The sequence below is a fragment of the Chaetodon auriga genome, chromosome 20, assembly GCF_051107435.1.
Source record: "Chaetodon auriga isolate fChaAug3 chromosome 20, fChaAug3.hap1, whole genome shotgun sequence".
Lineage (NCBI taxonomy): Eukaryota > Metazoa > Chordata > Actinopteri > Chaetodontiformes > Chaetodontidae > Chaetodon > Chaetodon auriga.
The window spans coordinates 12,247,567-12,265,121 of NC_135093.1; the positions used below are offsets into that span (position 1 = coordinate 12,247,567).

A 17,555-nucleotide genomic window follows, 5' to 3' on the forward strand; every position below is an offset into this window, starting at 1 on the left:
TTTCCCCCCTCCTTTTTGCTGTTCAACCTGCTAACCGCAACACAGGAAAGCAGATTAGACAGACAGGAAGGAGCCGCACCATGAAACTTCTCCGGCAGCAGTACCGAGTCGCAATGAAGCTGCTTTGTGTTTGTGGCTCATTTCATTTTGCTCGTCTTCAGCTAGATTTCACTCCTTAGAGATTCCTCCAATTCTCATTTGAAATTGTCCTGCACCCGCTTTCGTGAGAATTATGGGGTTTCCGTATAAAACATCAGCACGGACACCTTTTTACATCCTTTGATGCCGGGAGACAGCTTCCAGAGAGCCCCTGGTGAGTCACCTGAGTTGTGTGGACTGCTTAAACTTTTGAGAGTAACTGTAACTGTAGGCATAGACTTTAGCTTTCCATCATGGCCTTCAATCCATATCTGCTCCAGGCCAATGATAATGGAATAAAAAATAGATCTTAAACAGATTTTCACACACTTTGCCATAAACTACTGTATTTCTGGCGTACACTGGCACCTCATGATTAACATGTTTTATGTAACATACAACTATACTGACTATATTTCTTTGCACAGTGTGCTGCTTGCAAGCTTGCATCATGCAAATGACAGTGCCTTTTCTGTCTGTGCTTGTTGCCGATGATGATAATGTATAATTTTACAGTCTTGCGTTTGCCAGTTTAACACAGTGGCAGCTGTTTCACAATCTCCCCAGCACAATTTCTACAATGTAATCAGCATGTTATCAAGTGGTACTGGCCATTAAGAGTGGCAGTAAACTTAAGCTGTCTCAATCTGAGATCTGGGTTTTTGAATTGGCTTCCTTTGAGAGAAATTACGTGATCAGCAACAAACCGCACAGGAAGACACTTGTCATTTCCCGTTTGTCTCAGTGAAACTCAAACATCATTTACATTTATTTTGCAGCACTTTTGCTGATACGCTGTAATGTGAAATCATGAATCAAATAGCCTGCTTGTTTGTCTTTTAATGGCTAAAAAGAGCCTGTTCCAGAGTCTGGGTGTGTGAGCTAAATAAAGCATTACTGTAAGCTTCAGGAACCTGCAACAAGCTCCCGGACAGTGTGGGGAGGTCATGTCAAGGCTGTGAAATAGTTTAAGCACCTTAAAGGCCCTGCACACTCATGGTCACTCTCCCCAAGGTGTTTTCACTTATTTTACCTGAGCAAAAGCCCAGTGAGCCAAATTAATTGAAAACACGTTTGCAGCTGTGCATGACCCTTAAAGTTATAGTAAAACCAGTGCTGGCACCATCTTGGCAGTGCCTGACCCCGTCAAACTCCCAGCTTATCCAAAACTGGGCAAACAGGTAGAGCATGGGTGGAGCTGGAGGGGAGCTGCGCCCACAAAGGAGACAGGAAGTGCAGCTTAAAATGGGTCATGTTGTTCAAGAGCATCTTCAGTCTTTGCTTGCGTGATGTTACATCTATCCAAGTGAAACAATTTCATTAAAAGAGTGATTTAAATGAAATCCTTCAGCTGTGATTGGATCATTCCACAGTGGGTGTGGCTAAGTAAGTTCAACATGATGCAGAGCGAGTTATGGAGATGCAGATCAACGTCACCCACACTCCCTTCACTACTGTTGTTAGATCAGAGAAGACAGAACATTAAATGAATGATTATGTTTCTCCGGAACTGCTGGATGCTGCCAGAAAATCAGTTATTGCAGGTGTGATTGTAGCGAGTGGCAGAATGGACGTTTTTCTGGCATCCAGCTCTGTTTTTGGCAAGAAAGCCAGATTCTAATTTAGACATTTGACAAAAACTCAAGTAATGCTGGAGTAACTTTCTCAAAAACATCAAGGTCGTTGGCAGGTTGTTACTGCCATCAGTGATGCTTTTTAAAGGCTGTACTAAGGTTGATTTCTCTCTTTTTCGTTACATCTGTTGTTATCTCAGTTTAGAATCTAAAGTGTTTTTGAGTCAATAGGTGTAATTGCAACAAATATGCTGTGACGTTACGTCTCCATTACATTTAGCTCATGAGAAAAGAGAACTTTCAGACGGATGTCAAATGTCTTCCTGAACCTGATGGCTGTAACCACAATGCTGAGCTGAGTGTTGTGTAACATGCTGGTTAAAAGTAGTGGTCACATGTAATAAATGAATATCGGTTTGCAGTGCACATGCAGAAAGCTACACAATCATATGTTAATCAAACCTGCTTCACTTATCAGTGAAAACTTCTGACCAAATTATTCATATACTTTTCAACAGAAGTACTCAGTAATGCATGACTTGATACACAATAGAGTAAATTGATACTTGCATCAATAATCAGACAGTGTGAAGAGTCACAGCCTCTCGTGCTCAGTCTATGGAAGTTAATGATGCTGTTTTGTGTTGTGTAGACACAAATAGGGACGTCTGAGGGCAGAAATTAGCAAACTCTCTCATGGAGAGGAAGGCACATTACGATTCTATCCTGGACCGAAACCAACGCATCATGTGGCAGGACGACTGCTACGTGGATCTTCAATCTGCCCACTGCTCCGTCTCTTCACAAGCAGAAACAGAAGGTAAGTTTCCTTTAATGAATTCATTGTGTCTCTCATGCTGTCCACAACTCCTCTAGTCTTTTTTTGGCTGGGTTTTGAGCAGACAAGCATGTAGGAGCATACCCAGAGACAGCAATGTCTAGTGCTGACAGTTAGATGAAGACAATCAGTAGTCAATACCTCACTATGTATCTATCTATCTATCTATCTATCATTAAAGGGATTTTACATGAAGTAGCCAAAACATGATCCCCAGTTTTAGGTCAGCCTTCAGTTCTGATTAACCCTCAGCTAATGTGACATTATCATCCATGTTGTCCACATCGTATTGCCTCATATTCACATTCTTGCTGTTCTTATCACAAAACCACAGAGGTGAGATTTCAGCCTTATCAGTAAAGTAACAGGAGCTGTGATTAATTAAATGAGATCAAAGGACAGCCTATCCTTCGCAGCTTCAATCAAATGACAAGAACGTGTATTTGATGAGTGAAGGTATTGTTTGTGACTGTCGCCTAGTAACTATTAATCACAATATGACATACCACCCATCACATCCGCTTACAAGTTTCCTGGGGGAAACCCTGATACTGCTCAGTGACAGCTTAGAGGTGTTAGAAAAATTATTTTGATCTTTCTGAAGAATTAAGAAGCAGACAATGGCAGAGGTGCTTGTGAAGTTCTTTTGGAAACACTTACCTGGACGTTTACCAGACTGTGTGGTAAGGAGTGCTTTTTTGTTCTACTCAGAGACAATAGAGTTTATCTTTGTTATATATCCAGAGGAGATTTTGTGGCTGTTGATGTCGCCTTAGACAAAGCAAATGCTCCTGGCAGATTCTCATTTTTCAGGTTTTTATAGCTTTAAATTCAAGAGTCTGAATGCGTGTTTGATTTCAGTTGGATTGACTGTGAAAAAGTGCAGAGTGAAGTTAAGGCTGGGGAGAGATGCTGGCAATCTCTTTTTTCGGAGATGCCATCACCACAAACGCTGATGATAATTGTTGTTCGTGGTAATTGTTGCAGGGAGTTTAAAATAAGCTGGAATTGATCTGTCATTATTGTGATGGGGTGTTACATGTCCCAGACTGTGGGAAAATCTTGAACTTGTTTGTGTTAATATATCGAACGGTAAAATATGTCACCTAAATGTTTCCAGCAACGTTCAAACCCAGAGAAATCTGTAATTTTATTCCAGGTAACGGTTATTTTGTCGTCTGTGAGTGATGACACAGAAAACACAAGATGATCATGAACATCAGAGAGTGAGGAAGGAAGTCACTGAGCATGGCTAAATGTAACATACATTATTAGTCTGTGAATATTTCTGTCTGAGTCACATCAGATTTTTATCAGTAATGGTGGCTGTTAAACAATGAAAATAACAACTCTCTTGACAGACATTACATACTGTCTGTTGTGCAGTATGTCAAGTGTTTTGTCTTTCATATCTCAGTGTGGTTTAAGGCAAATGCACAAATGCAATTCATTATGCAACAAAAACAAGTCTCACTTTGTCCACGAAGCAGCATGGACCCTCAGGATATAACAGAATACATTTTATTGCAAAAATTATTGTCCTTTGGTGTACATAATGAAAATGACTGGCATCAGTCCCTGAATAAATTGCTATCAGTTTATAGTTTTCAATTTATCAGGGATCAACAAAGGATTTTTTTTCTGTACTCCGTAATAAAGTCTGACAAAAAGACAAAAACGAAGAGATGCAACCTGTTTTTCTCATATGGCAACATGTTTTCCTACTGTTGTAGGAAGGGTTATTCTAGCTCAAGAAACTGTCTTTATTAATTCATCTCATTAATCATTCCTTGCTTTTCATCTTGGTTTAGATCTTGGCTGGATCCAAAAGCATCAAGTCCAGCTGCAGCGTTTCAGTACATCCTCCTTCCTGGAGGTGATGTTAACGCACCTGAGAAAGGTGGATGTGCTGAGCTCAGCTGAGGAAACCAGCATCAAGGAAGGGGGCCGGCTGCAGGACCAGGTTAACATGCTCACAACTGTTGTCACTGGCAAGGGCACTCAAGGGTCTGATGTCCTGAGGGGCTTCATAGAGAGTTCAGATTTTCCAGTGGCCCAGCTCATCATAAACCATGGTAAGGGTAAGGTGCTTGAAATGGGATTTGCTCTTTGTGTTGGCCATTCTTTCAAAGAGTGCAGATCATCTAGCAATAGCTGGGACCGTTGTTGGAGCTTCTTGGTAATCATAAAATAACAAATTTTCATAGCACTGACAATAACCTGTGCCAATTTCCTTTTCTGCAGATTCCATGGTGAAGGAGCATAAGGAGGTGCTGTTACGGCGGTATGAGCAGTACAGAGAACGAGATTCCGTCAGCTGCCCCAAGCTGAACATCTCCTCTAGAACTTTACTTCTGGTCGAAGGACTTTCTGACCTCCAGCAAAAGGAGCATGACTTAATGCAGGTGGGGGTGACTCAAGGAAGGAAAAGAAGTCATCTCAGACAGCTGGCACTGGCCAAACTCTTTGAGCCCCTGACCCGGGTCAGTTTACCTCCCAGGGTGTCCCTCACGATCGGGGTGGCAGGTATTGGCAAGACGACCTGGGTCCGACACTTCATCAGACAGTGGAGCCAAGGGGCCATCTGTACAGACGTGAGCTTTGTCTTGCCTTTCACTTTTTGCGAGCTGAACTCAATGGAGAAACTCTCTGCAGAGAGGCTGGTGAAAATGGCTTTTCCTCATTTAACAGACCCCAGTCTGATCCTGAGCGGCTCCTGTCGTACACTGCTCATACTTGATGGTTTGGACGAATTCCGCTGCACTTTAAATTTTTCAGATGCAGCTCCTTGCAATGACCCAAAGAAAGAAGTGTCCATTGATGACCTAGTTACTAACATCATCCGGGGGAATCTGCTCCCTGATGTGGCAGTGTGGGTGACTTCCAGGCCAGGAGTGGCCTCACTCATCCCTGGGGGGTTGGTTGACAGGGTGACAGAGATCCCAGGATTCTGCCCGAAGGACATCCAGCTCTTCCTGAACCACCACTTCTCTGAGAGGGACTTTGCTAGTAAAATATTGGCACATTTGGAGTCTCATAAAATCTTAATGGTGATGTGCTACATACCATGCATTTGCTGGATAGTAGCTGATACTCTGGTGTACATCATGCAGAGTGGAACACAAGAGAGCCTTCCAAAGACTTGTACTGAGCTGTACGCTCACTTTTGCTCCATGAAGGCAGAAGTGGGTGAACCAAGAGGCAGGGAGCCTGTAAAAATGGAGCACCTTCAGGCGAGCAATCGAAAACTGCTGGGGAACCTTGGACGACTGGCATTTTATGGGCTCCTCAAACACAAGTACACCTTCAGTGAGCAGGACCTCAGGGCCTATGGGATAGATTTACTATTAACTCAGTGCAGTCTTGGTACTGGAGTTCTTGTTCGGGAGGAGTCAGCCATATACACAACATACCGCTTCACTCATTTGACTCTCCAGGAGTTTCTTGCAGCTACTTTCTACCATGTCTCCTCCAAGCGGGCCATCTTTGACTTATTCTCAGAGAGCACTATGTCTTGGCCCAAGATTGGTTTCCAGAACCACTTCAGAAGTGCCTTTCAGCACTCGCAACAAGCCGAAGACGGTCATTTGGATGTGTTTGTGCGCTTCCTAACGGGCCTGCTGTCCTCAGTGGCACTGAAACCTCTTGCTGGGCTTCTGGTCATTGGGAAGGATGATGGCAATCAGAAGGCATGGGCAGGAGGGTTCTTACAAGGCCTCCTGGACAGCGGAGGTGCTGTGGTGTCCCTACGTGCAGTCAACTTGGCATATTGTTTACAGGAGCTGCAACATACAGAGCTGTTGCGAAGTGTAGAGGAAGATTTACAGCTTGGTAGCCTAGCAAAGAAGTTAACACGGGCTCACTGTGTTGTGCTGGGCTACCTGCTGCATGTATCTCCAGAGTGCTGTGAACAGACCAACCTAACAGGCTCTCTGAACTACACAACAGTGAAATGTCTGCTCCCACAGCTGCTGTACTGCAGCCACCTCAGGTCAGCTACCTGAAGCACCATTTTCTAATCAACTAAAACTCAGGAGAAAGATTGATGGATGGCACTGATAACTTATCTATTCCACAGATTGGAGAATAATAACTTCAAAGACGATGTCATGGAATTGCTGGGAAGTCTCCTGAGTGCCAAAGACTGCCATATCCAAAAGATAAGGTGAGATCACACTTGAACAAAGAACATTTTACTATCTAATAGTTCTGAACCACTGTATCCAATGAACTTGCCTGATTGCTCACATAAATGATGACACTTTAATGTTTTTAATTTAAGTTAGTCTCAGTATTGTTGATTAGAATAGACACTTATCATTACCCCTTATCATGTGATTGTGGGATTGGTGCAGCGATGATGATGACTGTGATTATCATTAATATTTTGTACCATATGATTATAACCTCTTTCATTTATCCTCTCAGTTTGGCAGAGAATGCCATCAGCAACAAAGGCGCCAAAGCTCTGAGTCGAGCCCTCCTGGTGAACCGGACACTAATTTCTCTAAAGTGAGAACTCTCATTTGAATACTTTCTGGCTTGGTTTGCACTTACCTCCAAATCACTGAATTGCTGCAGTTGTTATATTACTGTATATCATCTAACGGCCTGTTTATTACTTAGTCTCCGGAACAACAACATCGGCTCTAAAGGTGCAAAGTTCCTGGCAGAGGCTCTGAAAATGAACCAAGTCCTGGTATCAATCAAGTGAGTATAATTGCCATAGATTCTGGTTTATGCAGACAATGATCCTACAGAATCTCAGTGCAGCACTCTGAGTTGGTGTAGCTGCTCATTTTCCCTCACCACTCATCAGCTTCCAGAACAATGCCATCGAGGAAGAAGGTGCTCAAGCGCTTGCAGAGGTACTGCAGTGCAACCGCAAACTGATGTCTCTCAAGTGAGTTTTGGCTGCCTTTTACTAGTGTTTTCTGCAGTCCTGTGTATAGTGTATGTGTCTGTTCATGCTCTATGATGTGGAGTGACCAGTTTCTCTTTTTTCATGTATGTAATGATTCAGCATACAGAAGAACACCATTGGAGCAGGAGGAGCCAAATGGATTGCAAATGCACTGAAAACAAACCGGACTCTCATGAAGCTGATGTAATCTTATTATTAATATCTTCATTCACCATACTAATCTTGAAATATTATCTTACTGCACTTTACATACTATGAAGCTGGTTTTAACATTTAGCACAGTGGATAAAGCAAAAATAATTCAGTTCAATTTCAATTCAATTCATTACTCCTTTATTAGTCCCGCGAGGGAAAATTCCAAATAACAAATAACTTTGTTTAGAGCCTGTAATAAGGACACATGCTGATGATCGAGAGTGATGATTTTACTCTTTCATAACATATCCAGTCTACTTTTGTTCTTGTCTGCAGTCTTTGCAGCAATCAGCTTGGGGACAAGGGAACAGTCGCTCTGGCGGAGGCTTTGACAGTCAACCACACGCTGCTCTCGCTTGAGTCAGTACCTCTGCACAGGAGTGCATTGTAGCCTCCTCATTCTCCATGACCTTCTATTCAAAAGTCTACTGCTAATGCATTTTGATATGACAGTAGCATTTAACCTTTGTTTTGCCAGACTCCAGAGCAACTCAATCAGCAACAGAGGGATGACAGCGTTAACCAAAGCACTTAGGCTGAATCGTGGCCTTGTCTCCTTGAAGTGAGTATTTAGCTTGATGCTTCTTCAGGTAGCTTTTTTTCTAACAAACCAAGGCTGATGTCATTCAGGACTTGATCCTACAACAACGCACCTGTAGTCAAACAGGTGGCGTTATACTTTGGGTAAGACACCATAGTAATACTGGGGCTCTACTCACTGCATGCTGCATTTAAGTAATTACTAGCCAAATACGATGAGCCATATATGGACATAAGACCTCCTTGGAATTGAGATTTTTGGTCCTGTCTTTTATGTTGTTTTTTTTAATCTGGTTAGTTTAAGGGAGAACTCAATCGGTGTGGAGGGAGCAAAGAACATGGCCCATGCCCTCCATGAGAACAACTCTCTGCAAGACCTCGAGTGAGTCACCTCATTAATATGAGTCATGTAATGCCCCACAGAGGTATGGAAATATCCAGCTGTTCGGAAAATGTCACCCCCTCTGACTATGGAATGCAGCTGACGGCTATTAAAATGTGGTGCCATTCAAATTTTACAATTCAAAGAAGAAGTAGTACTCTCTCTTTAGTCTGTGGGATTGTCTGCGAAATATTAACTGTGCATATGTGTGTGTCTTTGAATGTATGTATGTTCGTATTTCAGTCTCACAGCCAACCTGTTGCATGATGAAGGGGTTCAAGCTATAGCCGGCGCAATCAAGTTCAATCAAGGCCTCACTTCTTTGCAGTAAGTGAGGCTTGTAAAGCAAACGCAAGCACACAAATAGATCAGGCATCAACAGCTTCATTTGCTTTGAATAAAATGTTCCTGAGCGTCACGATAATGGTCCATGAATTGAATCAATCAAGCAGAGCGCTCTACTCTCCAAGCTCTCTTCAATGCAAACAAGTTATGCAATCACACCGTATTATCTGTAATGTTTCTTTACATTTATTCGTGCATGGGACATACAGAAAATGACATATGTCATTGTTGACCTTAATGTGCCTCTCTTTCTCTTTCTGCAGTCTCCAGTGGAATTTCATCAAGTCCTCTGCCACTAAAGCTCTGGCCCACGCACTCCTTTCCAATGCCACAATGCAGCTCTTGGAGTAAGGCCAATAGTTCAGACATCTACCATCGACCTCCTCACTTCACACACCTCTTATTCCACGTTCTCTTTTCTCTGTAATTAAATGAATCCCTCCAAAATTTCAACGCTGTATTCTGTCGAGGAAGTCTGGGCTGACATTACTGTAAGCAACCGATGAGACACAGGATTTTATTGACTGATCGTGGTCCTATTTGCTGCTCAACAATTTTGAGAAATTCCAGTCACAGGGTGTTTTTGTTATGTCTAATTGCCTCTGTGCCTATATGTGTTTGTGTTTTGTTGCAGTCTGCAGGAGAATGCCATTGGGAATGAAGGTGTCATTTTTCTTGCTGAAGCCCTGAAAACCAACGCGTCTCTGCGCACACTGTGGTTGGCATTAGAATTGTTGATCAAGTTGTGATTGGCCAAAATCTTTCTATGTTTGTCAGTTTGCTATTTCTGTTATTATAGAAATTATTATTACACGTGTTTACTGTTTTGTGTTCCTTCTCTTCAGTCTCCAGGGCGTCTCAGCGGGCACAAGTGGCGCCATTGCAATGGCTAAAGCTCTGATGACCAACCAAACCCTGCAAACATTAGAGTGAGTCTAAGCTCTAAATGTTCCCTTGTTAATTGGCATTCAGCCACTGTGTAATAATAGTATTTCAAACCAGCAGAACTCAATCTTCCTCCTCACAGGAGCTGATTGTGTTAACTGGCCATCATTTGGCTCAAATGATACCACTCAGGACTCTTGGGTTGATGAGATGATGAGCACTATTCCTCCTGGTGAAGCTCATTTCCATCTATTACTCTGTCTGAAAAACCACTCTTGTTTGTCTGCGTTACAGACTTTATTGGTCCCACGTTTTGGATTTGGAACTTGTCTATTTAAGCCTGACAATGCCAGCACCCAGTTGAACTGGTCTGACTGTGGTCTGGCACAGCTCACATCCTTTTGTGAGAGATTTTGTTTTATTACATAGTAGCTAACATCTCTGGTTGTATTAAACCACTGTGGGTAATGTTGGAAATCAATTTGCAGAGCTGTTTTCTGAATTTTGATATGATTCTTGAACCAGTGTGATGAAGTATAGTGGTTTTTCAGGTATTTAATTTCTTGGATTAACCAAAAATCTGCATTCTTGTGTGGTTATTTTATCTATAAACACCTTTATTGTTTATATATATTTCTCTGTATGTCTGTACTACGCTTTAAATCATCATCAAGAGTCATTCTCAGCCCAAAAAGATATTTTTGTTTATGGAAAGTTCAATTTAATAGAAATTAAAATGTGTTTCAGTCTGCAGATAATTTAGAATCAGGCAAAAAGGACTACAAATAATGCAACTTCTTTTGACAGAACAGCACAGTCGAAAAACAAACCAACCTAATAGCACAGCACTGAAGAGCAGGCTTGAAATATGGACAGAAAACTTTGCGTCATGTCTCAGATTTTCAAAAACGGCGACATCAATCAGAAAATGCATTGTGAGGTGACAGCTGACAGAACAGAGGATGAGGAGGGGTGAGACTTCAGCCCTTCATGAACCTCTCCATTTTGAGCACAAGGCAGCTCATTGTAAACTATCATTTTCCCAGACCCCGCTGAAGGAGCAATTTTAAGATTGCATCCTGTGTTGCACAACACTTAAAGGAAGTGACATAAAGCAAAAGAAATATCTGGTTCAGATGTCTTTTGTCCCTAAAGTCCACAAACTAAAATAGAAATAATCCAATAAAACATCTTGTACTTCTCTTTCATTGTTGCTGTCAGCATCACAACATGCTCTGCCATTTATGTACAACCAATGTTGTTGTGTTTTGCACATTTTCCACTGTTTCAGTCTACGTGGGAACACTGTAGGGATGGAGGGAGCCAAAGCTCTGGCCAACGCACTGAAAAGCAACAGAAGCCTCAAGTCGCTGAAGTAAGTCCTGCCGAGAGTTTATCATGATCCACATGAAGCAAAATTTTAGTATTTGTCCAGTTAGGAAGCATTAAGCCTGCCATTGCCATTGTCAGCCAGGACACCCCAATCACTGCTCTAGTTTGTTTCCTACAGTCTATTTCACCTACTTTGCCATGAAAAACATATTTTAAGACACTTTTTAAAAGCATTTTTGGGGGAATTCAGGTTGTAGTTTATTAGATTGTGCTAATGTCAATTGAAATGTATTTCTTTTGATTAAGATTAGATTATGTCTATATATCTAAATTCTTGGACATCTGACTCTGTGTGCACCATCAGTCTGCAGGAGAACTCTCTGGGTATGGATGGAGCCATATTCATTGCAACAGCCTTAAAGGGAAACCACCAGTTGACATACATCAAGTGAGTTTTCTTTTTCACACCTCTCTCTTCACTGTAATGTGTGTGAGGGCAGCATTTCACGGAGAACTACGTGCTGTCATTCTGCTCATATTTCAAACTGACATCTGTGGCTGCAGTTTGCAGGGAAATGGCATTGGACAGTCTGGAGCAAAGGTCATATCTGATGCTATACGAGCCAATGCGCCCAGCTGCATGGTCGACATCTGACAAGATAAAGGCAGCACCTGCTGAGGAAGGTTACATATGCAGCACAGAAATAACAGCAGGCAGTGTTATCAGAAGTACATGTTAATGATGTTATTTAACTAAACTCTAGCCGTATATTGATACTTGGATATCTCTATGTAAGCGTTATACTAGTTGCATTGTATTTTTAGACTGATATTTTCATATTTATTGTGACGTCATTATTGAGGTAAAAGATAAGCTGTCCTAATTGAGATGTCATTCTGTACGTTTGCTCTATTTGCACAAATGAATGCGGGTGTGTGGAAATAAAATGGATTCTGCCATTCACGCAGCAGTTTTATTCCACAGTCATTTACACTCCTGCTGTGCTGACGGTATAAGATTCATAGTGAAAACATTATTTCATGAGAACTCAATATCTTTGAGGTCATTCTTTGTGTTTATGTGTTATAAATGCGAACATATATTTTATTCTATCTTATGTAGCCGCAAAGAAGCTACAAACAGTTAAACATGGATGCGTCAGACGTACGCGTGACTGTGCCAGGATGTACAACCTGTAAACATAATGCTTCTGGTTACAGCTGCCTCACATGCATACAAAAAAAAACTATATATATATAATAAAACAAATTGCCTTAGAGTGACAGCACAGAACAGCAGAGTGAGTGGGTATAATAATTACTGTACTTTGCTATAAGTGCAAAACATCAGCAGTGGCAGAAACATACATGCAGACCATCACTGCAAGGCCTCTAATTAATATATGTTTTGCCCACTGTTAGCACGGGATGGACAAAATACAGCAATCAGTCATATCACATATCCAGGCTGCAACAATGTCTCACCCCTCTGTCAAATTTCAGCTGTCTAATAAATCTACAATAAATCAAAAATCCATTTCTGGTATTTTTCCTGCTGAGCTCTCAGGAAGGAGACGTCAATAAACTCACAGAGCACCTCCCTGAGGCAGCTTTTTGAAAATAGCCATGATGATGGTAATTCTAGCTTCTTTGCTTTTTGCTGTCAGTTGAAGAGATAATGTGTGACTTCATACAGCTGAATATCCTTTAACAAGCCCAGATTTGGAATGTAAAGCAGCATCAATAGACCCCATTATTCCATTATTTCTCACTCATTTTGCCAACCCTCTCATTTTTCCTGAGATTCCCTGTATCATGTCCTTCTTTCCCACTGTCCTTTGTGTTTGATAAATTCCCCTCAGGTACAACAGGTTGCAGTATGTAGAACATTAACCTTTACTAAAAAGGGTAAAAGTTTGTGCAAGTATTTCACTGAATATGAGGAGGGTAACCCATACCAAAGAGCAACATCAGTCAAAGTCATGCCTATCATAAAATATGCCTCATGGATTTAAGTGTATCACCAAGTGACCTATCTGTTAAATACAAGTATGCCCAAGATTTACACCGTCTCCCATCCATTTTCATCATCACTCTCTCCTTCCAATTGACTCTCTTGTCAGCAGCCTCTCAAAATCACAACACAAATAGAGGTTTTCTTTACAAATAAACATGTCTTGCCCTAAATCTACATCGGGAATTGTAATAACACTGAAATGCAATGCAGGTTTCAAATAACAATTTAATGTCCTTTCATTCTGTTTAAAAATCTATTCTGCTGCTGTCAAGCATCAATCCTGGCTCTCATCAGTCCTGCCACTTTGTTCTCAACTCTCTTCTCATTCAGCCAGCATCTGTTTTTTCCCACTCTTAGCCTCCAGGCTAGACTCATCAGATGCAACGTTATCCTCATGTTACCTAAAGTCTCCACATATTCTTCAACACCGAAAAATAGTCACTATTAATATGCAGAGAGGACGGCACAGCCTCTTTTCAGCTCTTTCCGGTTCTTAAAGACAATTAAAAAAAAAGTTCAACTGAGGTCGGGCTCTGAGAAATGAAATCACAGAAACAGACTGCAGGATGAACAGGTTGAAATATAAACTAGAATGAAGACATAAATGACAAAACATCTATTGAGGGGCTGTGCTCTGGCTTTCCTCAGCCCTATTACTCTTGTGGCAAAGGAGTGATTTCTTGAGGAGGACAGTAAACAAAGATAGAAGGGGAACCTATCCATGATTTTATTACCACTGCGATTCTTTCACATTTACTGCACAAAACACAAACATCTAAAAACCTGTCAATCAAAAGGACCTAACTATGAAGCTTGAAAAAAGGGAGAGGAAACTAGAGAGCAAGTGAGATCCGGTTGTGCTGTACCATTTCAGGAGCTCACTGAGGATATATGTAAATTTGAGTAAGCTCACCTCCTTTCAATAGCATTTGAAATTCTAACACTGAAGTCAAAGTTTGGCAAGGTTCTTCTCGGGAACCAAGCTGTTAAGGGGCTAAGCTAGTGAACCTAGGTGCAGACACAGTCACAGAGTCAGATAAGAGATTTAAGGTAATTTATTACATAAGGAATGAGATGTGAGCCAGGGCCAAGCCAAGCAGAGAGACCAAAGAGTGAATAGCAGAGACGAGCTGGTTCACAATGGAATCCAGGAAGCTTCTGGACTGAACAGGAGTCCGATGCATTGGAGCAGGGCAGACAAGACAAAGGAGCAGGAGACAGGGTCCAGAGCAGAGCAGACGGAACTGCAGGGAGGCCAGAGATAGGGTTAGTTGGGTTAATAGGCAATGACCAAATGCAAACTAGAAAAAGGGGCTTTAAGCACAGACTGAGAGCAGGAGCCTTTGGAAGTCTGTGAGTTTTGATTACAGGATAGGATGCAGCTGAAGAGGGAGCACCTGTCTCCACTCAGGCAATCACATACCATACAGACTCCCAGGGGAGAGAGATAGTCCAAGGGAGACAGGAGGTTTAACATCTAAATCCTTATTCATTTAACCATCCATTTGATTACTTTATTAGTTTGTATACTCAGTCTGACAAGTTTAAGAACAGTTTCTTAAGGGTGCAAGGTGACACTGCATGATGCTCTTGTCTCCTTGTACTTTAGTCCAGGTACGAGATGCTCGCATATGCATGTTGGCGCTTCTTGAACTGGTAACTTTGTGTGAGGGATTGTTTGCAAACGAGATCGCATTGTGCCTCATCCCAATCCAGCTCCTGCAGCTCCTGCAGCACAGTTATAACCATCTTGACATACATTTGGCATAAATGTGTTTGAATTACACCACGTGGATTGTATATAGTGATAACAAAGAGGGCATTACTCCTGGATGAATGGGGTGTTTTTCCCCCCTCTATAAATAATTCTACTTCAATTATAGATTATATAATGATTTCCATGCAGGAACTTGAATTCTTAAGATTCTTTGATTTACAGTAAAAGCCTGAGTCGAACATAAACCCACTTTTAAAAAAGGATTGAGGTTTGAATGACATATCCATTTATGAATTAAATGCGTCCTTTTGCTCATTTAAAGCGTGCATTTAGAGGCAGCCTTTTCCCACTTGTGCTTTAGAGGAAGAATGACACGTGACAAAATCTATAACCCTTTATCAATCGCTCATTTTATGGGATTCAAAGAGAGCGTGAACGCAGCACCTGATCATTTTAGAGGACACTAATAGCTAAAGCACGCTGTTTGTTGTGAGGAGATGCTTGTTATTAAATTTGGTCATCATACACACACTGTAATGACTATAATGAAAGGCATTTCGTGCTGGGCAGCGTCACAGCCACATAAAGCACTCTGCGCAGCTCCAGGTGCAGATGCGCTCAGGACGGAGCGTCTCCACACCGCAGCGCCGACAGCAGCTTTCTCCATTTCAAAGGACCGTGTATCTGTAAGTGGCATGCAAATATTTTGTTTTATGTGATTTCAGTAGTAACATACTAGAACTGTTTTAAGCGTAAAATGCCCCAAAATCAAGGGGGTCTTGCAAAAAAAAAAAAAAAAAAACATTTCAGCCAGCAGTTTAAGAGAAATATTAAACCTCAACATTCTGCAAGAAAGAAAGTGAAAGTTAACGATTAATGTTACGATGTGAGAGGGTTTTGTTTTTTTTTTTTTTTCGGTTAATGCATATACCTTGTGATGGCCAATAAAAATATTTTTCCGCTCATTTTCCCGATTTGACTCAAGCAATATGGATCAGAAAAAAACGTGCTTGTACATAACATAAAAGGTCATAGTCATTGACTTTATAGGCGACTTCTGGGCAGGAAGGGTTTTGAAGTGCTGCAAAACTGAGTCAGTTAAAAGCATGTAAGCTTGCTATGTGCGGATTTTCTATTGTGGCTTTCATACCTGATCAGACAACAAAGTTTCGACTGTTTTTGACCTTCGTTCACACTTGTGAGCTTGAGGTTGAGTTGTTTGGGATCTGAACTTTTGAGGATAAATCTGTTCTTGAGTGGAGTTTCGGAGGGATACCCCACCCTTGAAACTTTAGGTGTCAGATATAAAGGGGTGTGGAAAAGGAGGTTGTGTAAAGCCCTCAAATTGTTCATGACAAGCAGATTTAAAAAAATAAATAAATAAATAAGTGACATTATGCTCCCTGCCATCATGTCAAACAGAGCAGGGGAGAGCTCCACATGGGGCAGCTCCAGGATTTACAAGAAATTAAACCCAACATGCTCTCATTCCTTGAGCTGCCACAGGCACTGACTGTCAAATGCCACCAACCAGGAGAGAGAAAGCAAATCTGTGCTGGCGGGCTGTTGACACACAGACACAGGCTGTGCTGAGCCTGAGGTGCGGCTGCCACAGACGACCTGGACTTCTGAGCCCACTTTGCTAATAAACCACTTCCACTATAGCAGGACCTTATCTGGGGACACAGCACCACTATAGGCCACACTGCCAGCTGTAATATTTAAATGGGACAAACAGAAAAAAAAAAAATCCATGTCCTATGGGTAATTTACCCTCGCTCATGGTCAAAAACTACACTGCTCAAAAAAATAAGGGAACACTTAATCATCACAGTGTAACACCAAGTCAGCTAAACTTCAGTGAAATAAATCTGTCCTGTCAGGAAGCACAAGTGATTGAATGAAATGAAAGTGACAACAGGTGCAATGGAGAGGCAAAAGCAATACAACGCACAAAAAGGAAATGGTTTTGCTTGTGATGGCCGCAGCTCTGTCCTTCCTGACTGACTCTGAGTTTTGAGTTCTGTTCATGTCCTTGTCACTACTGACAGCATGAGGTGGTACCTTCAGCCCATTCTGGTTGCACAGGTAGTCCAGCTCCTCCAGGATGGCACATCCATATGTGCGGTCGCACAGTCTCAAGAGCATGGAGGAGAAACCAGGAGACCGGCTGTTACACAAGGAGAGCTGGAGAGGGCTGTAGAAGGGCCTCTGCTGGTCAGCAGGACCGGTATCTGCTCCTCTGTGCGAGGAGGAACAGGAGGAGCACTGCCAGGGCCCTAGAAAATGACCTCCAACAGGCTGCTAGTGTGCATGTTTCTGACCAAACTGTCAGAAACAGACTCCATGTCATAGTCAATGGTACCCTGACTGCAATCAGGTACTGGGATGAAATCCTCAGAGTGACTGTCAGACCTTACGCTGGTGCAGTGGGCTCAGGGTCCCTCCTGGTGCAGGACAATGCCCGGCCTCATGTGGCCAGAGTGAGTAGGCAGTTCCTGGATGACAAAGGCAATTGATGCCATTGACTGGCCTTCAAGTGGCCCTGACCTAAATCCAACTGAGTATCTATGGGACGTTATGTATCAGTGCATCAGACGCAGACTGCCACAGACTGTCCAGGAGCTCATATTTAGCATTTTCATAGTTTACAGATTCTCAAATAGGG

General features: G+C 42.0%; 1 protein-coding gene across 1 annotated transcript; it reads left to right on the top strand.

Annotated features, from left to right (window-relative positions):
* The first annotated feature begins 92 nt into the window (after positions 1-92).
* Positions 93-12,116, top strand: nlrc3 (NLR family, CARD domain containing 3). Its single transcript, XM_076760112.1, has 19 exons — positions 93-313; positions 2,365-2,532; positions 4,362-4,625; positions 4,795-6,541; positions 6,629-6,715; positions 6,979-7,062; positions 7,177-7,260; positions 7,370-7,453; positions 7,574-7,657; positions 7,946-8,029; positions 8,148-8,231; positions 8,508-8,591; positions 8,835-8,918; positions 9,200-9,283; positions 9,571-9,654; positions 9,782-9,865; positions 11,113-11,196; positions 11,518-11,601; positions 11,718-12,116. Exons 2-19 carry the CDS (start codon positions 2,409-2,411, stop codon positions 11,806-11,808), a joined length of 3,405 nt encoding a protein of 1,134 aa, XP_076616227.1. The 5' UTR covers positions 93-313; positions 2,365-2,408; the 3' UTR covers positions 11,809-12,116.
* The last annotated feature ends 5,439 nt before the right edge of the window (positions 12,117-17,555 follow it).